Source organism: Prionailurus bengalensis, chromosome A1, assembly GCF_016509475.1.
Source record: "Prionailurus bengalensis isolate Pbe53 chromosome A1, Fcat_Pben_1.1_paternal_pri, whole genome shotgun sequence".
NCBI lineage: Eukaryota > Metazoa > Chordata > Mammalia > Carnivora > Felidae > Prionailurus > Prionailurus bengalensis.
This window is the reverse complement of record NC_057343.1, coordinates 193981487-194005809: the sequence shown is the minus strand read 5'-3', so window position 1 is coordinate 194005809 and position 24323 is coordinate 193981487. Positions and strand designations below refer to the sequence as shown.

The window sequence follows — 24323 nt, the reverse complement described above, 5'->3', positions numbered from 1 at the left end:
CTGGAGCCTGTTTCCGATTCTGTGTCTCCCTCTCTCTCTGCCCCTCCCCCGTTCATGCTCTGTCTCTCTCTGTCCCAAAAATAAATAAACGTTGAAAAAAAAATTAAAAAAAAAAAAAAAAGAGGAAATGTCCTACTGAGACTGGGAATCAGGTGAGGGACAGGCCAGAGACAGATTGGAGAAGCGTTATCAATCCAGGGAGAAATTAAAACTCACAAATGAATGGGGATGCTCACCATAACAGAAAGCTCAGGAAGCAAAGGAGACTGTAGTTCAGGGCCAACTTGAGCCTGTGTCAGAATCACCTGGAAGACTCACTAACACAGAGTGCTGGACCCCACCCCAGAGTTTCTGATTGGAGAGGTCTGGGGTAGGGTCTGAGAAGCTGCATTTCTAACCAACTTCCAGGTGGTGCCAGCACTGCTGGTCCGAGGACCACACTTGGACAAGCACTGACTGGTTAGACCATCAGGCAGAGGTGAGAACAGAAAGCAAAACCCACATGGTTGAATGGGCTAATCCAGCCAATTTGTTTTCTAACGCAGATCAGCATGGAACTTCAGTATTAGATGATACGCTGCTGATCCCAAGGGTCCAGGATCCCACTGGGTTAGGAAAAGGATATAACCCAGATTTTCTGGTAAACTCCGTATTTAATTAAACCAAGAGGTCTCTGCATCTGCCTCTCATTACTGAAAGAGAAAAAGAAAAAGAGAAAGAAAAAAGTCTCACCGTAAATCACCTAATTTATAGTGCTGAAGGAACAACTCATTTGTTGGGTCATTCAGTGACTCGAAGTGGAGGGCCACAAAGCTGAGCTGGGAGTCTAAATAGCCCTTAACTCTGTTTCTATGGAAATATATGAGGGTAATTTTCATAATCTGCAGAATACATGGAGGAAACATTCTCCCTCTTTTTATTTTTTCTTTTTCCAATAGAAATGTGAACCAATGGTGTAGATGCAAAAGTCTGTCCCTATTAATATGAGCAGCCGACGGAGCGCATCAGGGCTTTGTCTCAAAACCATTAACACCTCCATGCACAGCTCTCTCTGCCTTCTGTGCAGATGAGGCATTCCTGAGCCAGAGAGAAGGATTCAGCCCCCCAAAGGAAAGCCACTGTTTATTCTCATTTCTGCCATCATCATCATCATCATCATCATCATCATCATCATCATGGCTCTGCTAGTCCCTTGGCTTTTTAGGCCACAGCCACTTTTGAATTTGACAGTTACATGGGAATGTAGACAGGCCAGGCCTTATTATCCACGTAGAACAAATGAGAAAACTAAAGAGCAAAGAGAATGAGGAAGATGCTCAGCTTCTGAGCTTCTTTCGTCAATCCTGGTCACAGCAATGTCCGCGGAGCACTAATGGGATGTGTGAATGTGTGAGAGTCTGAGCTAAGCATCTTGGCCCCACCGTCCCCCTCGGTCTTCACAGGAACCCCATGAGACAGGTGCTGTCGTCCTCCATTTTGTCGGCAGGGAAGCGAGGTTTCAGAGGCATCAGATAACCTTTGTCAAGGTTATACTGCTTGTAGGTGACAAAGCCAGGGTTGGGACCTGGGCATTCTGTCCCCAAGTGAGTGCAGCACCCTGGAATGCTGCCTCTCTGATGCTAAGCCTTGACCCCTCACACCTCCCGCTCTCAGCCAGCCTGCAGCAGAGCCACAGCCCAGAGCCTCTCCAGAAGTGAAATCCCCTGCATGGGCGTGAATAATTGTAATTAGGAAGGGAGGCCCCTCTCTAGATCTTTCCCTGGAGAAGTTTCTTCGACTTCATTAGAACCCCTAGGGAGCCTGTTCACAAGGCAGACCCAAGCTCTGCCCCCACAGGTTCTGATTCGGTGCACCTGGGGCAGGAACAACCCTGGCAGTTTTTTAAACACACCATGGGTACATCAGGCACTGGTAGCCCAGAGGGCACACTGCCGAAAGCAGCACTTCTCAGACTTTTTAAACCAATGTGCCACAGTTAGAAATACATTGGACATCTCAATCCAGGACACAGATACACACCCATGCAATATAATGGAAACCTGTTTCCTGAAAAAGTACTTTTTCTTATCAGGTGGAATGCACCCTGACATTCAGTATTCTTTCCTGGTTCATTATACACATGCACATGCACACACACAAACACACACACACTCGATCAATTTAATGACCCATCTATGGATTGTTGTCTTGCAGTTTAGGAAAGGGCAAGAATGCTGCTTTCTCTCCTGGAAGAAAAAAGTACTTGATGAAGCCCAAGCCCCAGGCAGATGCCAGCCTACACTGGCCCTACCAGACTCCACATTCCCACCCTTGAACTTGACTGCTGGCCCAAGCAGCCAGGCACCCCAGCATAGCCCACTGGCCCCTTTATCACTGGCACCCCCAAGCTGCAGCCACGGCTTCTTGGCAGAAGGAACATCGAAGAACAGAACAAACCAAAGCTTAAAATTCTGGTTGGTAGGTTGGGCAGAGTGCGTTGTATAGAATCAGCTTCTCCCTGGCTTAACGGGGACCGTAAAAAGCCATCTGGCTAGGGACTGCCCTTGCCATCTTGAATCACCTAGCCTGTAGCATTCCTGCAGGGCAGAGGTTTGCCAGGCTTTGCTTGTACATCAGTCAGGAGGAGTTCGTGGGATAGTACCTGCCCTCCTCAGTAGTTCTGGCTGTTGGAAAAAGCGAGCTAAACTCTCTCGCAAGGAGGACCACTTGTTCACTGACCATAGCTGAGAAGTTTTGAGGAGCTGGCTTGCCTGGCTACTTCGGCCACGAGTCAAGCTTAGGACTCAGAATGCGGAGCCTGACAGGGCCAGAACAGGAGCCCTCCCAGAAGGAAATTAATCTCTCTCTGCAATGGCGCTGACCATTACAGGCGACCGTGCTGGATACCTCGAACTGTCGTCATATCCCGTCCTCCTACCAGCCTGTGGTGCTGAACCTCTTTCCCCATTTCACAGAGGAGAACACTGGGGCTCAGAGACATTGTTTATGTAGCTCGCAGGTAGCAGGACTGGGACAGGAGCCCTGGTCCATCTTTCTTAAAGCCTGACCTCTCCCTTGCTCTTGGGATTCTCAAACTCAAGCATTCGGAGAAGTCACTCAGGGAACACCTTAAGAATGCGAGTAAGCTGCAGAGCAGGGTCGTGGACCTAGCTGCTGCCCTGTCCTGCCTCCGTAATGGGCATCTCTTGGCTTCTTCAGACCGCATTGCCCGGAACCGCAAGACCATTGTGTGCCCGATGATTGACGTGATCGACCACGATGACTTTCGGTACGAAACGCAGGCGGGCGATGCCATGCGGGGCGCCTTTGACTGGGAGATGTACTATAAGCGGATACCGATTCCTCCAGAACTTCAGAAAGCTGACCCAAGCGACCCATTTGAGTAAGTACAAGTGACCTGGGCTGGTCCCAGTGGCTGACCTAGTGACCCCTCACCAACACACCCTACTCAGGACCTCCACCTCCCCCTAAAAGTCCACTGCAGGGGAACCAGGGCAAACATCCCCAACCGGAAGCACAGCTCCTCCCAGGCTGTCTCAGAGCCTCAGCTCAGGGCCCTCCCAGCTGGCCACCTCTGTGTGGTGTTCCTGCCAGCTGGGGGTGAACAGAGTTGCTCTCTCTCTCAAGCCTAGCACCCCGTGGTCAGCAAGAACCAGCATCACCACCACCACCCCTTGCTGAACACTTTCTAAATGCCAGGCACAGTGCTGAGCATATCACATGCTGATCCTTTTTAATCCCCAACAACCATACGTAGTAAAAATTATTATCCATATTTTCCAAGTGAGGACACCAAGGCTCCAGGAGGTTAAGCACCTTTTCCAGGTCTCACAGCTATGAAGCAGTAAAGGCTGGGTGCACCTGCAGGTCTGTCTGCCCCTGGAGACAGCTGTCCCATCATTCAGCTAGGCCCTCTTGGAAGTGTTAGGAAATAGCAGCTTGTCCCACGGTAGAAGTTTAGGGGTCAATGTGTGGAGTGGACCCATAACATCCTAGAATGTGAAACCTGGGGGGACCTACAGGTAATGGACTCCAGTCCCTTGCAAATGGGGAGACTGTGGCTCCAGGACAAGGGGGGCCTCACTTATACAGTGAGTCAGTGCCAGGCCAGAATTAGAGCCCGTGTCTCTCTGGGGCTCCTCCTGTGCTGCCCTGTGAGCCACTCTGGCTCCCTTCCTAGAGATGTGGAAAGACCTTTGGGTACAAAACCAAAGTCCAGTCTTCTGCTGTATTAGTTTCCCAATTATGAATTACCCAAAATTTACTGGTTTATTAAAACAACACAGATTTATTCTCTTAAAGTTCTGGAGGTCAGAAGTGTGAAAAGGAGTGTAACTGAGCTAAATGCATGGTGTAGGCAGGTTCTAGGGAAGAGTCGGTTTGCTTGCCCTTTCCAGCTTCTAGAGGCTGCCCACATTCTTTGGCTCGTGGCTCCTTTCTCCATCTTCAAAAAAATATTTTTAATGATTGTTTTTGAGAGAGAGAGAGAGAGAGACAGAGCTGAGCAGGAGAGGGGCAGAGAGAGGCAGACACAGAATCCAAAGCAGGCTCCAGGCTCTGAGCTGTCAGCACAGAACCCGACACAGGGCTCGAACTTAGGAACCGCAAGATCATGACCTGAGCCAAAGTGGGACGTTAAACCCCCTGAGACACCCAGGTGTCCCACCTTCTCCGTCTCCAAAGCCAGTAACCTAACATGTCCAAGTCTCCCCCTCCTTCCTTCCGCCATCACTCCCCCTCCTTCTCCCACCTCCCCCTCCCCCAACTATCTCTCTGCAGCACCTGCTTTCATCATCACATCTCCTTCTCTAACTCTGACCCTCCTGCCTCCTTCTTTCACATATGAGGACCCCTGTGATTACATTGGGCCCGCCAGGACAATCTCCCCATCTCAGATCCTTCACTTAAATTCTATTTGCAACGTCCCTTTGCTGTGTAAGGTGACATATCCCCAGGTTCCAGGAATTAGGCATTGGCTTCTTTGGGAGGCCATTATCCACACCTGCCTAACCACAGTTTAGCCTCAGTGAACTCCAGCTTCCCTGCGCCTCACACTCCCCACCTGAGAAAGGGGTCTTTTGGCAGCTCGGCCATCGTCATGGGCACAGGGCACACCGCGGTTCCTGAGGAGAGCCTCTGATGCTGTGGGCCCAAGGGAGGGCTCAGAGGGGCGAAGAGGCCCTGCTTGTTCAGGGAAATAAAAGGTGGCTGGGCAAAGGGAGTCATGTGAGCTGAGGGCAGAGGGCATGGGTGGAGCCCCGTGCCGCTTGAGCAGGTCAGATGTCCGTGTTCTTCCCCTGACCTCTGGTCTCCTGAACATGGCCAACCACTACTGTCAGAACCCAAGACGACATCATGCAGTTAGCACCCTCCGCACGCCCGAGGCCCCAGTTGCCCCGAGTTCTTGGAGAGTAATACCAACAAAAGGAGTAGCCAACATCTGAGCTGAGCTGGCAGAGCAGTCCCAGCCGACATGACCGCACACAACCCTCACAACAGAGCCCCAGGGTGTAATTGGAATCCTCCACCCTTGACTGGCACAGACCCTGTGGCTCAGGGAGGACATGAGACTTGCCCGAGGTGACACACAGCAGAGGCTGAGGTCGGAATGGGGTACTCCAGAGAACAGAATTTTCAGGGTAACCAGAACCCCCTGTGGTTTGAACCAGTACCATAAGCTTAGTCATGGGCCCTATGTGGATGGGTCTCGGCACGTTCATCTTCCTCATTGCAGGATGAGGAGAGGGTAAGGCCAGGTCATGTGGCTGCTTATTAGCAGAGGCCCCAGTAGTTCCCCCCCGCCCCCCACCCCGTCCCTCCAGGGCTGCAGTCGTCTCATCTGGATATTGAAGGGGTTGGGCCTGCCCTGCAGCAGTGGCTCTCAACCCTGGCTGCACATTGGCATCACCTGGGGAGCCTGTAAAAACAAACAAAACCCACCAGGCCACCTGCCACCCAAGACCAGTCACACCAGAGTCTGGGATGGGATCAAGGCATCAATAGTCTTTAAAGCTCCCAGGCGATGTGAACTGTGTGGTCAAAGTTGAGACCCACTGGTCTAGATGCTTCCCGAGGGACCCTCCATCCTTTGTATCTTCCGATTCTTTCCAAAAGTATCTTTTCTGTATTGTACTTGGACAAAACCCAGGAGAGAGGCCACTAGAAAAATCCTGGTCATTTCCTGCACACCGCTCCACGGTGCCCGCAAGTGAACAATCCGCAGGCCCAGGGCAACAGAATGATGTTTGAAGGACATGGGCTTGGGGGGCCAACCCCGGTTGGAACCACAGCTCATCCGCTTAGTAACCGCATGCCCTTGAGCAGAGTATGTCGCTCTTCTGAATTCCAGAGTTCTCCGTCTGAAAAGGGGCCTAATAGAGCTTTGTGAGAGCTGGAGATGATGTCGGTAAAGTGAGTGGTAGACACTAGACCTCAGAACCGTTGTTGTTGTTCTTGCTGAACATGGGCAGGAAATAGATGGGGCTGGAGGAGAGGCCTCCCTCTGGAGGCCAGCATCCAGCATCCAAAATGCCTTAAGGCTGATCTTCTCCCTGCTCCACCTCGGCTCCTAGGTCCTTGCCCCAGGCTCCCGCCCAGGCTGGTTTCCACATGCAGAGTCTTGGGTTTGATTTCCCACGAAGCCCTGGCTCAGAACCGCTCCCTGCCTCTCCAGGCAGTGTATGGCTCCAGCCAAAAAACCCAAACCCCACCATCTTCAGAAGACAAAGGAAAGTTGATATTAGACACCGTATGTTTCATAGTACTGGGTACTTTCAGAACTATAACAGCAATGTGAGCTAGGAAATGTAGCTACATGTTCATTGTGTAGATGTGGGGACAGGCTTTGAGATGTTAAATGAGCACCATCCAGTAGAAAATCAGGGGAGCCACAAAAATACTTTCAAATTTCCTGGTGGCCACATAAAAAAAGGTAAAGAGAAGCAGGTAAGATTCATTTTTGTAATATACTCTGTTTAACCCAGTATATCTGAAATAGTCTCACTTTAACATGTAACCAACACTTGGAAATTATTTTTTTGAGATTTTATGTGTATGTAATCTCTACACCCAGCGTGGGGCTCAAACTCTCAACCCCAAGACCAAGAGCCGCAGGCCCCACGACTGAGCCAGCGAGACATCCCTGAAATGGTTAATGAGACCTATTATTTTTTTCACAGTAAGTGTTGGAAATCAGTGTGTCCCTTACACTTCCAGCACAACTCAATTCAGAGTAGTCCCATTCCGGGTGTTCAGTAGCCGCATGTGGCCCGTGGTCGCTGCAGCGGGCGATACGGGGTTCAGTGGTTAAACACTTCATCTCACATCCCACCAAAGGTAAAGGAGAGTGGAGTGACAGTTTCCCCATCCCTGTTCCCCTGTCCTTTTCACTCATCACCTGCCTCTCCATGGCTCCTCCCTGATAGGAGACAGAATTTTGTGGCCCTGAGGGTGTGAGCTCTGGCATAGATTAGAGATTCGAATCCTGCTTAGTAGCTGTGAAGCCTGGAGCAAGTTACCTCCCAGTCTGTGCTCTGGTTTCTACACGTGTCAATGGGATAATAAGGATGAGGCCCACCTCATGAGGTCAATTCAAGGAGCAGTCATTTTATTAAATCATCAGTTCAGTCAACCACCTGCCACATTCAAGCCCTCAGTGAATATTCAAGGGGATCTTCTTTTAAAGGAGTCCCTGCCATGCTGTCAAGCCTCATCTGCTACATGAAGCGTGGGAGGCATGTGGGTCGGCTAAGGTCTTCTTAAATCAGCCCAATTCCCATGAACCTGCAGTTCCCAAGGCCAGGAGGTGGCGTGGAGTTCGCTGCTGGAATGTTCCTTGGTTTGAGGGTCTGGAGTCTTCCAGTGGAGCCGGACAAGGACACGGTCACTCTGCGAGATTGTCACTCAGCGAGTACCGGCGGCCCCTCAGGTGCCAACCCCGTGTGAGGCACCAGGGGGACCCAGGCAGGCTGCAGCATGCCACCCCTGCCCTTGGCCTGGCATGATGCCGTGCTGACTTGTTACCCATGGCACTGCCCCATTTATCATCTCTGTGCCCTTGCTCCTGTGGTTTTCCCCTCCAGGGTACCTTCCTCTCCCCTCATTGCCCACTTGTCCAAACAAAACCCACCTCAAATGCCACCACCCCGAGCACCCCTCCTGACTCTTGCCCCAGCCTCTCTCCTCACTCCCCAAACCTGGTGGCAGACACTCGCTCTTTCCATGTTCCTTTAGTGCCGTCTGCACCTCCCAGAGGCCCTTGGTACGTCCCACCCATCTTCTGGGTCCTTCTGTCCTGAGAGGCAGCTGCCCGGCCACACTAGCATCCCCCAAAGTCCCAGGCCAGCTCTGATTTACCTGCACGTTCTTCCAGCATCTACGGCTCACCTGGCGCTCAGTGGGTAATGAGACAGTGAATGTGCAGAGTTCGTCTTAGCCCAGTTTACCTGAAAGAGCAGAAGCTGTGTCTTCCTCTGCAAACTCTCAGCAGAACTCCTGTCCAGTGCTGGGCAGCCTGAGGGTGACTCATCCAAGGAGGCTGTTTGAAAACACGCATTCCTAGACTCCACCGCCCAGGGATAGCTTCCTAGGTCTGGGGTAGGGCCCAGACAGCTGCGTGTTTTGTCATCTAAGAGATTCTACTGCACAGACAGGCCCAGAGGGACCTGATTCAGACCATTAACCCGTGGGAGCACTGGAGAGGCATAGACCATGCCGCTGCAAGGCGCACGTTACTGTGATTTCCTCTCACAAGTGACCGTGGAAAGGAGCTCTGGGTCCGTTTGGTTAAAATGCAGTATTTAAGAAGGGAAGTCATGGCCGAGAAAGAAGACAGCTTGGGCCCTCCCTTGGAGGGGCGTTGGGTTCCCTGCTAGACACATAGGCTGTGCCCTTGGGGCAGTGTGCAGTACCTTCCCCAGGGGAATAGCAGTGTCAGCTTGTACTCGGAGCCTGCCGCCGGGACGTTTTGTCCTCACACCACACTCTTCTTCCCTGACAGGTCTCCCGTGATGGCCGGTGGACTGTTCGCTGTGGATCGGAAATGGTTCTGGGAGTTGGGTGGGTACGACCCAGGCCTGGAGATCTGGGGAGGGGAGCAGTATGAAATCTCATTCAAGGTGAGCCGGCTCTTCGGAAGCCCCCTTCTTTGCCACACCCCCTTGACTTTCTGAGCCTGGAAAGACTCTGGATGCTCAGGGTTCAGCAGCCCCTGCTCCTCAGGTGACAAGTCAGAGGCCATGGGCCACTCCTTCTTGCGTGTGTATAGTGGAGGTGGGGTGTCTCCTTAGGCTGCTAAGCTCTGACTGCCATTTACCTTAACATCGTCCCCTTCTTAGGATGGCAGTGTTGGAATAAGACAGGTCTTGCTTCCAGTAAAGGTGGTGTCTCCCAGTGAGGTGTCCAGCAAACCAGCAGGGGGGAAGAGAAGCCGGGGTAAGTGGGACACACAGGCCTGGAGGGATGCTGTGCTTTGGGGATGGCTCGTGGCCTCGCAGATTCCCAGTTAGCCTTAGTGGGTCGTGGCCACCCCTCTCAAGTGTGCTTTCTCTGTATCCACCACTGCTGGAGTTGGCCGTAGAGACCAGTGGTCAGGAGCTCAAGCTGTGGAGTCAGAAAAGTGTGGGTTCAAATCCTAGTTCCACCACTCAGGAGCTGTGTGATTTGGGGCAAGTTTAGATTAGCTTTCTCTCCTCGTCTGAAATGACAGAATAATAATACTACCTATCTTCTAGAGCTATTGCAAAGAGCGAACGAGATAATATCTTAGAAGTGCTTAACATGTAACCCGGGGACACAGCCAGCAATTAAAAATGGGTAGAAACTATTCAAGATCCAGAGAGTAAATATTTACTCTATCAGACCAGCCCATGTGCTGTAGAAGCTTGCTGACAATGGTAGTTGAGGACGTGGTGGTTACTAGTTAGCCACCCACCCTTCTGGGGCCACTTCCTCCCCTTCATTTGTGGGATTCCATATTGGTCTCAGGTGACGAACAGAGGCTCGGTCCCTCTGAGGGGAGGCTTAGCTTGTCCCGTGCTCCATTACGTCTGGCCAGGGTCTGCGTCTGCATCCCCAGGGCCCCTGGAAGGGCATACCCCCAGCCCGCGAGGGATGGCCAGCGTCACCACTACTGGGCCGAGCCCTGTGAATACACAACCCTGATGCCCCCCGAATCGGGCATCAACTTTTTAGGCAGGACACCGTGATTGAGACTTCGGTGCTGGGGTCAGATCCCGTCCCTGCCACTTCCAACAGACTGTGTGATCTCAGACAAGGAAGGCTCACCTCACTGAGCCTCAGTTTGTGCTGCCACAAAATCTGCTTAATGATACTTGAATCTTCACGGGGTTGTTCAGAGGATTAAATGCGACCATGACAGTTGGGTGCTTCCTAACAACGTCCCAAAGATTATGTTCATTATCGACATCATTGCCATCACCATGTACACCTCGGGTTGAGCAGTTCAGAACTAGGGAACATAAATTCTTGAGTAGCAAGAAAAGAACTCAAGAACGACCAAAACATCGTTTGGGTTTGAAGGGCGGTCTGTGTCTGTTTTACTTCCAGAGTTCTGAAGTTGTCTCCCCGAAGGGGACCAGCCCCTAACCTAACCAACACTCGCGTCCAGGGTTGGTGTTCAAAGTATTTAATGGCGATGGCGGCCCAGGCACCAACCAGTCAGAGCGGATACCAGCTGGACACAAGTCTGTGTCAGCTCTGGTCCACAACAGCTGAATTTCAGCCCTGCTCGGAGCTGATGGGACCCTATGCCAAGCCCTTCACACGTGTTGGCCTTTTTAATCCTCTCAGCAACCCTAGCAGAGCGGTGTCATCATTATACCCATTTCACAGGAAGACACGAGGGGCTCAGCCCAAGGCCCCACACAGGTGGAAATAGCGGAACCAGGACCTGACCGCAGGGGGGCCTGACTGCAAAGCCTGCGTTGTGACCTGCCACGTTTCCTGGGCCTCTTTAGGGACAGGAGAGAACACTAGAGAGGGAAACTAGCCTGAGAAGTTGGCAGTGGTCTTTCCCCCCTTTCTTCTGTTTTTGCCTCCTCCTGGGCTCGTTCTTAATTTACTGGGATATTCTACAGCCTCTCAGTGAAGTGAATTAATGACCGTCTAAGTGAGAAGTAGCAAATAGATTTCCTCTCCCAGCCATCTCTGATCTGCTCTGGGATAGGGGCGACCCAGCGCAGTGTTGATATGTATTCCGAAGCTGCATCCAAGCTGATCAGAACGAGGGTGGTGACTGATGAGTGATGTCTGCCATGGGTGCAGGTCTGGCAGGTGATGGCACAGATGTCATTGGGTATCCGTAGCCCTGTGCAGTCTAGCTTTCCAAATGTCGCATCCTTATGGGTACGGTGCAATCACACACAAGGAATCAAAGGACTTTTAACTTCACAGTTTGTCAATACAACCATCGAGCAAACTTGATTTATCAAGTTCTCTGCCAAGTGTGCCCAGAAATGGGCACACCTGTGTTCTGAGTGCTCACCAGAATGTCAACTTCGATAGGGTAGGATTGTTTGTGTGTTTCACTCACTGCTGTGTCCCAGGTACCGAAAGGATTGCCTGACATTGAGGAGGCACTGAATAAATACGTGTTTGTGACACACTCAGAGCAGGTAGATCGCTGGCCAGAAACCAGCCTCCATGGTCAAGAAGTCCCCCTTCAGAAACACCCTCTGTGGAGAATAGTGAATGGAGAAGGAGTTGCACAAAGGAATTCCCAAACCCAAAATGATTTCATTCTGTGTGTTTCAAAGACCTATCTAATGATGCTCATCAGGCAATTACAGCAGAACAAATGGCATTTTTCTCCACACAGTTTATTTACAAAAGACTTGGTAATGAAGCCATATTGGAAATCTCTCGTCCGGGAGGGGGGGAGGCGGCTGGCTCCTGTTTCCATTTGATCCAATTAATGTCCTTCACTCTCGAGGGGAAAGGGCTCTGTGTAATGAGGAGGCTCCCAGGTCTGGAAGGGAGACTTTCCTCCCTCATTTTTTTCTGTCCTGGCTTTGAGAACATGGGTTCCCAGAGCCCGTGGCGGTCCATCTGCCTGTGCATTGTCTCCCGAGCCCCTGTGGAAAGCCTGCCACAGTGCGGAGGAGACAGGCAAGCCCATTCATCTGCCAGAGATGCCTCCCTGAAATGTGGGTGTTCATTTCAGCCAGAGCGGAGCATTTTCAAAGGGCCATATTCCCTCCGCTTAATCTCTGCTAAGACCCCTTTCTTCCTGGTGATGGACAAAAGAGACTGGTCTGAAAGGCCTGAGTGCATTTTCAGAAATTAAGATAAATTGATATGTGGCATCAGGACTGATGAATTAATAATTTGGCTCCAATTCCAGACTAGGCCATCTATCCTGATGGGAAAACCCTAGAAAAGGTATTCTAAGGCTCTGAAATTTCTGGAAGAGTCATTGATCCCCCACCCCACCCCGACACACTCTCTCAGCCAGGAGACATATTGTTTCCAAAAGGCACAGTCACACCATGGAAGTTCTCCTGTTTGGCGGTTAGAATCTTCCCAGTTCTGGTGGCAGGTTAAATCTTTAACTCCAGAGCCCGCCTGTACCTGCCTCTGTGAGCTGACCCCTGCTCATTTCTCCACCCTCCATCCTCTTACCGCATTGCATTAGTCTGCACTCTTGGTTACAGATGACCCTAGTCATCTGATTGAAGGCAAAAATCAGAATCAGTTGGCTCACACAGTTGAAATTCCAGGGCAGACCCTCCAGGCCTGGCTGGATCCAGAGACTAACCCATCTCATCCGGTCTCCGTCTCTCTCAGTCCCTTGGCACAACTTTCATCTCGGTTGGCTTCCTGTTCAGGTCAGGCTTTCTCTCTGTGGACCCAGCATCCCACTGGAAAGAGAGTTTATTTTTCCCATCCTTCCTGTAGAAGTCCCCAAGGTGAGGGGCGCTTGGGTGGCTCGGTCGGTTAAGTGTCCGACTTCGGCTCAGGTCATGATCTCACGGTCTGTGAGTTCGAGCCCCGCATTGGGCTCTGTGCTGACAGCTCAGAGCCTGGAGCCTGTTTCAGATTCTGTGTCTCCCTCTCTGTCTGCCCCTCCCCTGTTCATGCTCTGTCTCTCTCTGTCTCAAAAATAAATAAACGTTAAAAAAAAAAAATTAAAAAAAAAAGAAGTCCCCAAGGTGATTCTCACTGGCCTGCTGGTTCCTTGCCCATCCCTGAGCCATGTTCTGATTGGTCAGCTGCAGTCACATGTCCATCCTGGAGACCGGAAAGTGGAGATGAGCTGGTTCCCCAAACGAAAGCCCAGTCATTGTTTCTAGAAGGGGAATGAATGTGGGGCAGGGCAGACCACAGACGTCCACACAGATGTGTCCGCACAGCCATATGGAGCTGCTCACAAGCCCCAGGCTCGTGCGTCCTGTCATCTTTGGAAGCAGGCACTGTTCACTCTTCTGGAAATGCCTTTCCTTAGTCTGAGAGGCCCCCACTTAGCCTTACCTGAGCTGCCTGTGCTAACGAGGCTCCACCCCAACGTTACTCCTGGCTTAGCTCTGAATTCCTCATGTTAGTTGTGACCCAACGGGTGACCTGTCTTACCCACTGGCCTCTGAGTTCCCTGGAGGCCATTTCTATACCCAGTGTGTGGCCCACAGTAGGTGTTTTAAATAACTGTTAGTGGCATCAATTTGTATCTGATAAAACTTCCTTTGCCCCACTCTTCCTAGACTTACCTCAACACCTTTTGGTAGTGGTGGTGTTGTGGGAAGGGTACTCGGTGAGAAGGCAGGGCACTGGCTTCTCATCTTGGCTTTCCATCCATCTGGAGATCCTGGACCAATCGCTTGACCTCTTTGGCCCTCACATCCCAGACAGTGCTGATACAGCTTTCGTACCTGCCCCGTGAGAGAGGATCGGATACGATGCTGTGGGGAAAGTCCCTTGACTTACACAGGTGCAAGCGTGGTTTGGATTAGAGGTGGTGGCAGTAGAACGAGCCAGGAACTGGACTGCACAGTGTCCTTAGGAGGCCAGGGTTAGGACATCTTCATCTTTGAGATCCAGGAGACAGGATGCTTCCACCGGACAGTACGGATGAGCTGGCATGAGAAAGGTGTGGGCTTTGCAGTGGTGTAAGTGGATACCTCTTGTTAATAGCAATCTGGCTAAATCTGTTATGTACCAAAGCAAGCACATTCTTTGACCCAAAATTCCACACCCAGGAGTTTATCCAAGGGAGACAACTGCAAAGATGAGCAGAGATTTGGGTAGAAGTTATTTGTTGAAGCCTTACTTACAATGGGGGAAGATTGACAGGACCCAAATGTACGTCCTTAGGGAATAAATAAAAGCACATCTAAACAATGGAATATGATATTAAAAGACCAGATGCCTCCAAAGTTAAGTTTAAACAGAAATGAAAAATAGTATCGGGGTGCCTGGTGACTCAGTCGGTTGAGCATGTCTTGATTTCGGCTCAGGTCACGATCTCAGGGTTCGTGGGCTCAAGCCCCATGTCAGGCTCTGTGCCTGCTTGGGATTCTCTCTCTCCATCTCTGACCCTCCACTGCTCATGCTCTGTCTCTATCTCTCAAAATTAAAAAAAAGAAATGAAAAATTGTGTATATATATATATAATATGATCCCATGTTTGGTGTTTAAATATATGATGAAGGCAAACCAGCAAACAAAAACCCTGAGAGTATCCTTCTAGCAGCTGGTGTTTGCTGGTCACTCACACCAGTAATGTGTGAGGCTCTGTGCACGGCACTCTACATGCATGGCCATTTAATTTTCATGAGACACCCGAGGCGGTGCTCTCACTTTCTCCGTGTTGTAGATGAGGAAACTGAGGCTTGGGTTAAGTCACTTCCACAAACTCACATGGCTGGAGCGGGGATTTCAGACTGAGCCTGTGCTCTGACCCAGCACGCCATGAAAGCGTCCTGTTCCTTGTGACGTCGGGGGGGGGGGGGGAGGACTCCAGGGTGCAGCTGTCCCCTTCTACTATTTCTATAACAATGAATATGTTCATCATAAGTACATATCACTTCTATAAAGAAAGAAAGAAGATTTTTTTTTTTAACTAAGAAGGAAAAATGGTTTTTCAGCCCTTCCAGCATCCCCCGCCCCACCATATACATCCTAGTGCTGTGTTTGGGCCATTTGCAAGTTCAGGCATGAGAGTCCACCACCACCACCCCCCGCCAAAGGAGGCCTCCAGAGAAGGGAGTGACAGCGAGGACACCCCAGGGAAGGATGGAGCGTAGCTCTGCAGGGTGGGCCTGAGGAGGCAGTGGCTCCTCCCTGAGGGTCCCATGGGGCAGGTCCATGTGAGCGAGGGAGTCATGAAATGCCACATGAGGGGACAGGGGACAGTCTTGTTCCACGAGGAAACCCATCCCAGCAGAGGCAGGAGGTATCAGGGCCCCTGGGTTTGCTTTGTTTGACGTAGCTGTCAAAGCCCAACCCAGTCTCAGGCTGCAGCTTTGGGGCAGATTTTAAATGAGAAGACTCTCAGGCTTTCCTTCTGTAAAACTCATGGCGTCGTCAGGAGGAGTAAGTGAAATAGTGTGAAAAGAAGGCAGGAGCACACCAGAAACTGGGTACAGGTGATGGTATGGCCTGATGCCCTTAATGGCTCCGTGACTGGACCAGGGTCCCTCGGCTAGAAGGTGGCAGTTCCGGAGCTAAATCCCAGATGTCCTGACTCTAAACTCATTCCACCCGTGAGAGGGGTGGAGGAAAGGTGGGCCCAGCCTAGACAGAGGCCCTTTTTACAGGAAGGGTCCAGAAGTCAGCACCAGCCCCGAGGGGAGTTGCGTTGCTGCTCAGGAGGGAAAAATGATTTCCAGAGGCCAGCCCAAGGGGCAGAAGGTGATCTGGGGCTACCATCCAAGGACCTGCATGGCAACACCTCCCCCATCCCATCACTTACCCACTCCCCACCCCCCCACCCCCCCGCCTGACTCAGACCAGCTGCAGAGTTGCTGCTGAGAACCTGGTGCTAATTCTTTCTTTGGCTAAGCTATCCAAGGATGCCGCAAACGTGCTCTGCCGCGTGCAGCATTTTCCTCCTGGCTACAGGTGCCCAGGCTTCCCAAGAGCCGCCTGCTGGGAACAGGGAGAGCATTCTGCTCATGACTCTCAGCAAGCCCTTTGAAATTCCATGAATGTGTCTGTGGAGGCCTGCATCTCCCACCATTCCTCCAGGAAGGTGGCTCAAAGGCCCAAGGGTCATCTGTCATCCATGGCTTCCCAACCAGCACATACCTGTGTCCATGCCTCCATCTTTCGTTGCTAAAAATGGAGATAATAACTTCTTCAGAGCTTTGTTCTAAGAACTAAATGGCATGAAACATTCATCTGGCTTAGAGCCAGGCAAAAAGGAGGCACTTAGTAAGTGGTAGCTGTTCTGACCAGAACCCTCATGTTAGAACACCATTGAACACCATCGGATGAAGTACATGGCCTTCAGAATCAAACCCCCTGGGTTCTGGTGCAGACTTGATTAGCTAGTTGCTGTGTGACCTTGGGGAAGTGGCCTAATCTCTCTGGACTTCATAGCTGTAAAATGGGGATAGAATAATCTTTACTTCATAGCATGGGTGTGAATGTGATGTTAGTCAAACTGTGTTAAAACCTTAGCTCAGTGCCTGGCATGTAATAAATGATCAATAAACGGTAGCTGTTAATGTTTGCATTGTTATGGTTGATGCGGTCAGGCTACAGTTACAAGAAGACAGGAGCGGAAAGAGCTTTGAGGCTGACAAGACAGAGGCCGAAGACCTTGGCTCCAGGCCCGGCTTTGGAATGAACTTTCAGTGAGACCTTGGACAGCTCACTTGCCCTTTCTGCTGAACCCGTATCTTCTCATCTACAAGGGCACTAAGAACTCGAAACTTACAGGGCTGTCTGTGTGAACTAGCTAATACCATTATCCTGAGAGGGGTTGTCACTATTCCAGCATGTACTGGTCCTCAATGTGTGGTCCTCAGACCAGCCTTTGCAGCAGCATCTGAGAACTTGTTAGACATGCAGATTCTCAGTCTCCACCCCAGACCTGCTGAGTCAGACACCCTCGGGGTGGGGCCCTAGCAGTCTGTATTTTAACCAGCTTTCCAGATGATTCTGATGCTCACAAGGGTGAGGATTATGGCGGCAATGAATACGTGGGGTCTTGTACGGAGAATGTTCTCAGGCTTGGACGTGGAAGGACAGAGCAAATGGGTAGACTGCTTGGCAATTGGTCAGCATGTCCCAGCACCTTCCCCCTGTTACATCATCAGGTTCGGGTCATTGGGTCCACCCTTGACAGCGAGTTTCTGTTCCATTTCTTCTGACAGGGTTTTAGAGCAACGCTGCCCAATGACTAGGTCCAGTGTAAATGAATGAGTGAATGAATGTTTGTATGGGCTGCGTTATTGATGGGAAGAGAAGGACGGCGCCCAACACCACAGACAAGTGAACGCACCGCAGCTGGTTCTCAGCATCCACAACACGAGTCCGGGGGATGTGGAGAGGGCCAGAAGTGATCAAGAGAAGAACAGATGGCAGAGAGCCTTATTTGCAAGCCAGGGGTGCCCGTTCATTCTGTAGGCAATACAGGTGCTGACAGGGGTCTTGGCAGAAGACCGTAATAGGGTCTAGACCAGGCTTAAGAAAGATCAAACCAGGAAGGTACAGTCTGCCTGGAGGTCTCAGAGCTGCCTAGTTCTGGGGGGACCCAGCCCCAGATTCCACTCTGGACTCTGCCATTTATGAGCTGAGGGACCTCGGGGAAGGCACTTATATCGCAAGGCCTCAGCTTCCTCGCACATAAAAGGTATGATAGGACCTCTCTGACTGGGTGGTTATGAAAGTGCTCTGTCCCAAGTATGAGTCACATCTCAGGGAAATTGCAACGTGACTAAATTCATTTATTAGTTTAAGCAACAAAACCCCAGTGTAAGGCAGCCACCTCCCATTTTTTGGCCAACTTGTCTATAAACACCTAAGGATGTTGTTGAATTAGACATTTCATTTATTCATTTAGATACACATATGTGCTTACAACTGTATTATATAAAATAATATATTAACCTAGAAGTAAATTCAAATGGTTTTTATTTTTTTTATTTAAAATTTAGTTAACAGACAGTGCAATATTGGTTTCAGGAGAAGAATTCAGTGACTCATCAGGTACATACGACACCCAGTGCTCATCACAAGTGCCCTCCTTAGTGCCCATCACCCATCGAGCCCATCCCCCACCCACCTGCCTCCATCAACCCTCAATCTGTTCTCTTATCATTAAGAGGCTCTTGTGGTTTGTTCCCCTCTCTCCTCTTTTCCCGCCTTCTCATATGTTCATCTGTTTTGTTTCTTAAATTCCATATATGAGTGAAATATGGTATTTGTCTTTCTCTGATGACTTCATTTGCATAGCATAATACCATCTAGCTCCATCCACATCATTGCAAATGGCAAGATTTCATTCTTTTTGGTCACTAATATTCCACTATATGTGTGTGTGTGTACAGGTATATATGTATATGTATGTATGTATATATGTATATATGTATATATACCTATACACACCCATACACACACACACACATACATATATATGTATATATACACATATACACACACACTACATCTTCTTTATCCATTTATTAGTCGATGGACATTTCAGCTCTCTTCATTGTTTGGCTGTTGTTAATAATGCTGCTATAAACATCAGGGTGCATGTACCCCTTCAAATCTGTATTTCAAGTGGTTTTTAAAAATAAAGTAAAATTGTTTTTTTCCTACTCTTCACCAGCTGCATCCAGTAACCATTATAAATATCTCAAACTAGCGTGAGTGAGGTCCTTTCATGCTGGTAAGCTCTCCGAAACAGTATCTTATTCAAAACAAACTAATATATTCAAAACCATGTGAACTTCTGGAAGATATGGATATGACGCCATTTCTTCTCTGAGGGGAACTGCATGGCCTGCCTCCAGTGCCCCCCAGCTGCCATGTGTCCAAATCACACTATACGGATTGCTTACAGCCCTCTGTGCTTCAGAATTACATCATTCCAGTCCCATCTCAGCCCTATCAGGCACACATAATTCATCCCATTTTGCAGATGGGGAAACTGAGGCTTTCAGACTCACAAGGCTTGCTGAGGAGCCTGGATTAGACCTCAGTTCTTAACTCCAGAATGGAGTTCATAACAGGAACGCTATGTACCTTCTAAGCACACAGATAATGCAGAATAATTGGTGGCAACTATTATCATATTATGTCCCCCAAGTGCAACTAAATAGGATTGGACTTCCATAGGGGTCCTCAGCCGAGATCCCAAAAGCAAAAGACATGTCTTCTCCTGGCCGTCAGCAGGAAGGATGACCAGTCATGCCTGGTGGTTTCCAGGCAGCCATGTCCTTGACAGAGAGAGGTTTCGCCAGGGCCCCTGCCGGCTCATGTTTTCCTCACAGGATGGGCCATTCTGCCACACTGTCTCTGGGTCCCCGAGTGTCTTCTGATGCACATCACCATTTGTTTCTTCCCTCCTCAGTTTAGGAGATAAGAGCAAGTAATTGTCTTTTATAGACACTGTAATGAAGCCTGTCATCACACAAAAGAAGTTTGCTAATAAAATAAATCAAAGCAGCAGTGAAAATGAATAGGGAGCAAGCTTTTACAATTAGATTTGTACTTGTCTGGTGGCACAGTGCTTCCATGAGAAGTGAGAAGGCTGTTGCGCAGGGGAGAAAGGCACCAAGAGATGAGCTGACGGGGTGTTTGCAAACTCCTCAAGGCAGAGCAACACGGCGCCCAAGGCAGGCAGCTGTGTCCCCTGTGGGCTTGGAGGCTGGCAAGGGGCTTGACAGAGAGGGAGGGAGGGAAGCCAGCAGAGAGGGGTTGCAGGTACATCATCTTGGTGGTCTGTGTGTGTCCCCATCCAAATGTGATGGGGTCCCAGCCAAATGTGATCTGGCTGCTGCTCCCTCTTCTCTTTGCCATCAGCTGGACTCTTTCCCCGCAGGTGTGATACCTGGGGGAGAGGAGAACACCCTGGGGCACCCAGGCCCCAAGTGGTGCCCCCATGACTGTGCCCCAGCCCTGCCTGGCCCTGTCATTCTCCCAGTCAGTTATAGGTTCTGCCACCAAGTAAGTTAGAAAAACTTCATGGGGCACCCAGGTGGCTTAGATAAGTGTCTGACTTCAGCTCAGGTCATGATTTCATGGTTTGTGGGTTTGAGCCCCGCATCGGGCTCTGTGCTGACAGCCCAGAGCCTGGAGCCTGCTTCATTCAGATTCTGTGTCTCTGTCTCTCTCTATTCCTTCCCCGCTCATGCTCTGTCTCTCTCTTTCTCTCTCTCTCTCAAAAATAAATGATTTCCATTTAGGAAATCAGGCCATAGGATAAAAAAAACATGCTGTTGGGCAAAAGGGCAAATGCTGTATAATTTCAAGGTGGTGGCATTACTCGTTCTTTTGCAAGCAGAAATGACTAACGTAGTTATGTTTGGTACGTTTGGTCAGGCATTAAGCTGAGTGCTTTTCATGAGCTGTGTCATGCCATCTCAGCAGCCTTGCAAGGTGGTAGTGACCTGCCATGCCCAGGTCACAGGTGAGGAGACTGTCGCTCCCCAGGTCAATGCCTTGTGCCAGGTCACATGGCTGCACAAGTTGGCATTGGGAATGGAGAGGGTTGTGTGCTCATAACCCCTGTGCCATGGTCATCATGGGTCTTGTGTAGCTGTTGCCTCAGTTGTGAAGGAAGGTAGGAGAGGACCCTAGAGGTGCACAGGTGGGTGGTTTGGGCCATGACTGGAACCATGGGACCTGGGATCCAAGACCACCTCTGGCCACCCAGGGTGAGTCATGACACCATTCTGTGCTTCCATCTTTTGTCGTGTTCCTGGAGGGAGAGTCCCCTCCAGTCTTGGGCTCCTGCCAGATACCTCTTCAGGTTGTTCAGGTGCTCAAAGAGGACTCAGGAGTTGGAAGCAGCTTTAGCTGAACAAACAGATATCTCTGTCTCTGAAGGCAGTTCTCACTCAGGGAAGGGCAGGGGAGCTGAGGAGTAAACCCATCGTCTAAAGCTAGGACTCCACCTGGGCTCCGGACGTCTCGGGAATCTGCGGGTGTTTTGGATGCCTTAAACCTCTCAGCAGATCAAGGTCACCCTGGTCCCTCAGGAACCTTTAGGCGGATGGCCAGCATGGTCAGGGCCAAAGAAACCAGAGGTCACAGCAAAGAGAAGGATGTGGAGATTGATCGTTGTCTACATAAAGGAAGGTTCCCTGCCAGGCAGAGCTGGAGACACAACCTTGTTAGCTAATGTGAGTTTAATATGGAGTCAGGGGAGCTGGACGCCAGCCTAGTCAACTGCCCAGGAGACCGTCAGAAATAGAGTGGGGTAAGGTGTCCCCCATCTGTTCAGCGCCACTCTGCCTCCCAGAAGACAGGGGCGGCCCAGCGGCAAGCTGGGCGATACCCGCCAGACAAAAGCATCGCTTCCACGTCAGTCATTTTGTATAAAGGAAGAGTTATTGTTATGGGAGGCTGGCGCCTGATCAATATCTCCTGCTTTGAAAATAAACTTCTTGGCTTGGCCTTGACATTAATCTACCATCAGGAGCCCATTATCTCAAGACCAATATTCTGTTCTATTGACTTGCTCAATTTTTTTTTCTCCCCCAAGATCAGACTATAATTGCATTTCTCCAGGCAGCACTTGCACTCACTGCAGCCTCATGCATACAGGTCCCCTTGCAGGAAGCCCGGGATACAGCACATCTAGGGTGGGATGGAGACAGTGGCTGGCAGAGGGTCATGGGGGACTGAGGACCCTCAGGTGCATGAGGAGGAAAAGCAGTCCTTCTAGAGCCTGTGAATTGGTTGAGACATAAAGCCAGATCCCCAATATCCCCAGAAAATAGTCTCTTGCACAGAATTGGGGTTACAGACGTTCCCACTCCTACTTGTCATTCACAAACAAGGAAATACGGGAATAAGATTAGCAATAACGCAGCCCCCACAAACCTGAAGCCATACCTGCCTCAATCTCCAAGAGCTTCTGGGCCTTCCCTCCCCCACACCTGCCCCCTACAACCCATTCTCCACCCCTCAGGCAGAGTCCTCTTCGTAAAATAGAATCGTCACCCTCCCTGAAGACTTTTGGTGAATCCTCCTTATTTTTCCCTGCAAGACCCTTATGATTGTCTCTGACCTCCCTGCCCATCTCTGCTCCTGCTCCAGGCCTCTGGCTTCCTCCATTCAAGGATTAAGCCAACCAAGCCTGGCCCTACCTCAGGGCCTTTACACTTGCTTTTCTCTCCACCTGTTCTCTCACCCCTCAGATCCTTATGTTACTTTTACCTTCTCATTATCTAAGTATTGTATCTAATTTTCCCTTCTAAGTGAGGCTATCCCTGACTGGCGTAGGTAACATCACTTCTCAGAGATCCAGGCAATGAGTCTCTCCAGTTACCTTGCTTTGGCTTCCTTATAGCACACATCACCATCTGCAACTGGCTTTCTGTAGTGATTATCTACTGCCACAGAGAAAAATCCCCCTGAACATACCCTCTTCAAACGGTAATAGACAGTATCGCAAGCTTATACAAACCCACACCAGGTCAGGGGTTTGGGAGTGGCTTAGCAGGACATTTCTGCTCGAGTCTATCGTGAGGTTGTGGTCAAGGTATCAGCCAGGGCCATGGTTATCTGAAGGCTGGACTGGGCCTGATAGATCCCTTTCTAAGACGGCTCACTCAGCTTGGCTGGCACGTTGGCCCCAGCTCCTCACCACCTAGACCTCTCCACAGAGCTGCTCGAGTGTCCTCACAACATGGCAGCCAGGTGCCCCAAAGCAATTGACCCCACGGAGGAAGGTGGAAGCCACAGTGTCTTCTACGACCACCACTTCTGCAGTTTTCCTTTGGTTACACGGCTCAGTCCTCATGTGACTCATTTGGGAGGGAGGTGTCTCCAGAGAGCGAGGATCACCGGGGGCCATCCTAGAGGTTGCACACCATACTCCCCCTCCATGAGAACAAGGGCCTTGGCAAACTTGCCACATGTGTGCCCAGCACAATGTCTGGCATGTAGCAGAGACCCCATGAATATTAGCCAGATGTCTGAATGAGTCATTAGAGTGTGTAACTGTTAGGACTGCGTGCTAAGTAAGCACTTTACATGCAATATCTCACCCCCACGGCCTGCCTCATTTAATCCTCTACAGATGAGGAAACTGAGTCTCAGAGAGGTTAAGTACCTTGATCAAAGTCACAAACCTGGTAAGTGGCTGAGCCAGCATTTGGCCCCAGGACTGCTGAGGACGGTCTGTCTAGGCCAGGCCCCTTAGTGGATATGCGTCAGCGTGGATTGTACTTCCGGAGATTTCCCACATTGCCATCAGACCACATGCAGTCAAACTCAGGAGCTCTTTGTGACGCCAGGAATGTAGGGAAACACAAGGAGAAACTTGGAATTCCTCTCTACGGTGATAGCCAGCTGTGTGGCTTAGTAAGCCAGACTGCAGAGAAGTCAGGGCAAGGAGCCTGCTGCCTCTGCTCAGGGTGACCCAGCAAGAGGCTTGTAGATCTCAGAGGAAACTCCAGAACCGGGTACCACAGTCGGTAAATATACAGAGCCTAGGTGCTATCTCTTCCCCTCTCGTACCTGTGGTAGACGTTACCAAGGTGATCACCATAGTCCTTCCCGCTGAGCCGCCCTTTGCTGCCTAGAATTCTCAACACAGCTCTCCCCACACCTGCACTTGTTCGGAGCCCAAACTCTGGAGTCCGCTAAAGCCAGGTTTAAATTCTAGTTCCACCACTCACTAACCCTGTGACCTTAGACAAGCTTCTTAGCTTCTCTGAGCCTCCGTTTCTTCATCTGTAAAATGGAGCTCCATTACTACCCACTTCTTTGGTCTTCTGACAAGGCTTAAATGCAGTTGTGCACGGGGGGGGGGGGGGGGGGGGGGGCTTGCAGCAGACTGCTTGGCAACAAGGAGGCGCTCAATGCTGTCAACTATTGAAAGCTGCTGTGGTTATCACTGTGTTTTCCTCGTTCTGTGAATGGGAGCTTTAATAGTCCCAAGCTGATGCTTCCAGTGAATGTATTGGAGGAGGGGGCAGTGACCTTTGAGGGGGTGGTGAATGAGAGGCAGAAATACCATCTTCTTTCTCCCTTCCCACCCTGCAGGTGTGGATGTGTGGGGGTCGCATGGAGGACATTCCCTGCTCCAGGGTGGGCCATATCTACAGGAAATATGTACCCTACAAAGTCCCCGCTGGAGTCAGCCTGGCCCGGGTAAGGTGATGGCTCCCTGGATGGGGACGGGG

At 50.5% G+C, this 24323-nt stretch overlaps 1 protein-coding gene across 1 annotated transcript in view; it reads left to right on the top strand.

Moving 5' to 3' along the window:
* The window catches only part of GALNT10 (polypeptide N-acetylgalactosaminyltransferase 10), a 224922-nt gene that overhangs the window by 184253 nt on the left and 16346 nt on the right, over nucleotides 1-24323 (top strand). Inside the window, exons 6-8 of the mRNA XM_043597691.1 lie at nucleotides 3199-3382; nucleotides 8999-9116; nucleotides 24184-24291. Of these exons, the coding sequence (XP_043453626.1) occupies nucleotides 3199-3382; nucleotides 8999-9116; nucleotides 24184-24291 (410 nt within the window). The remainder of the gene's footprint in view (nucleotides 1-3198; nucleotides 3383-8998; nucleotides 9117-24183; nucleotides 24292-24323) is intronic.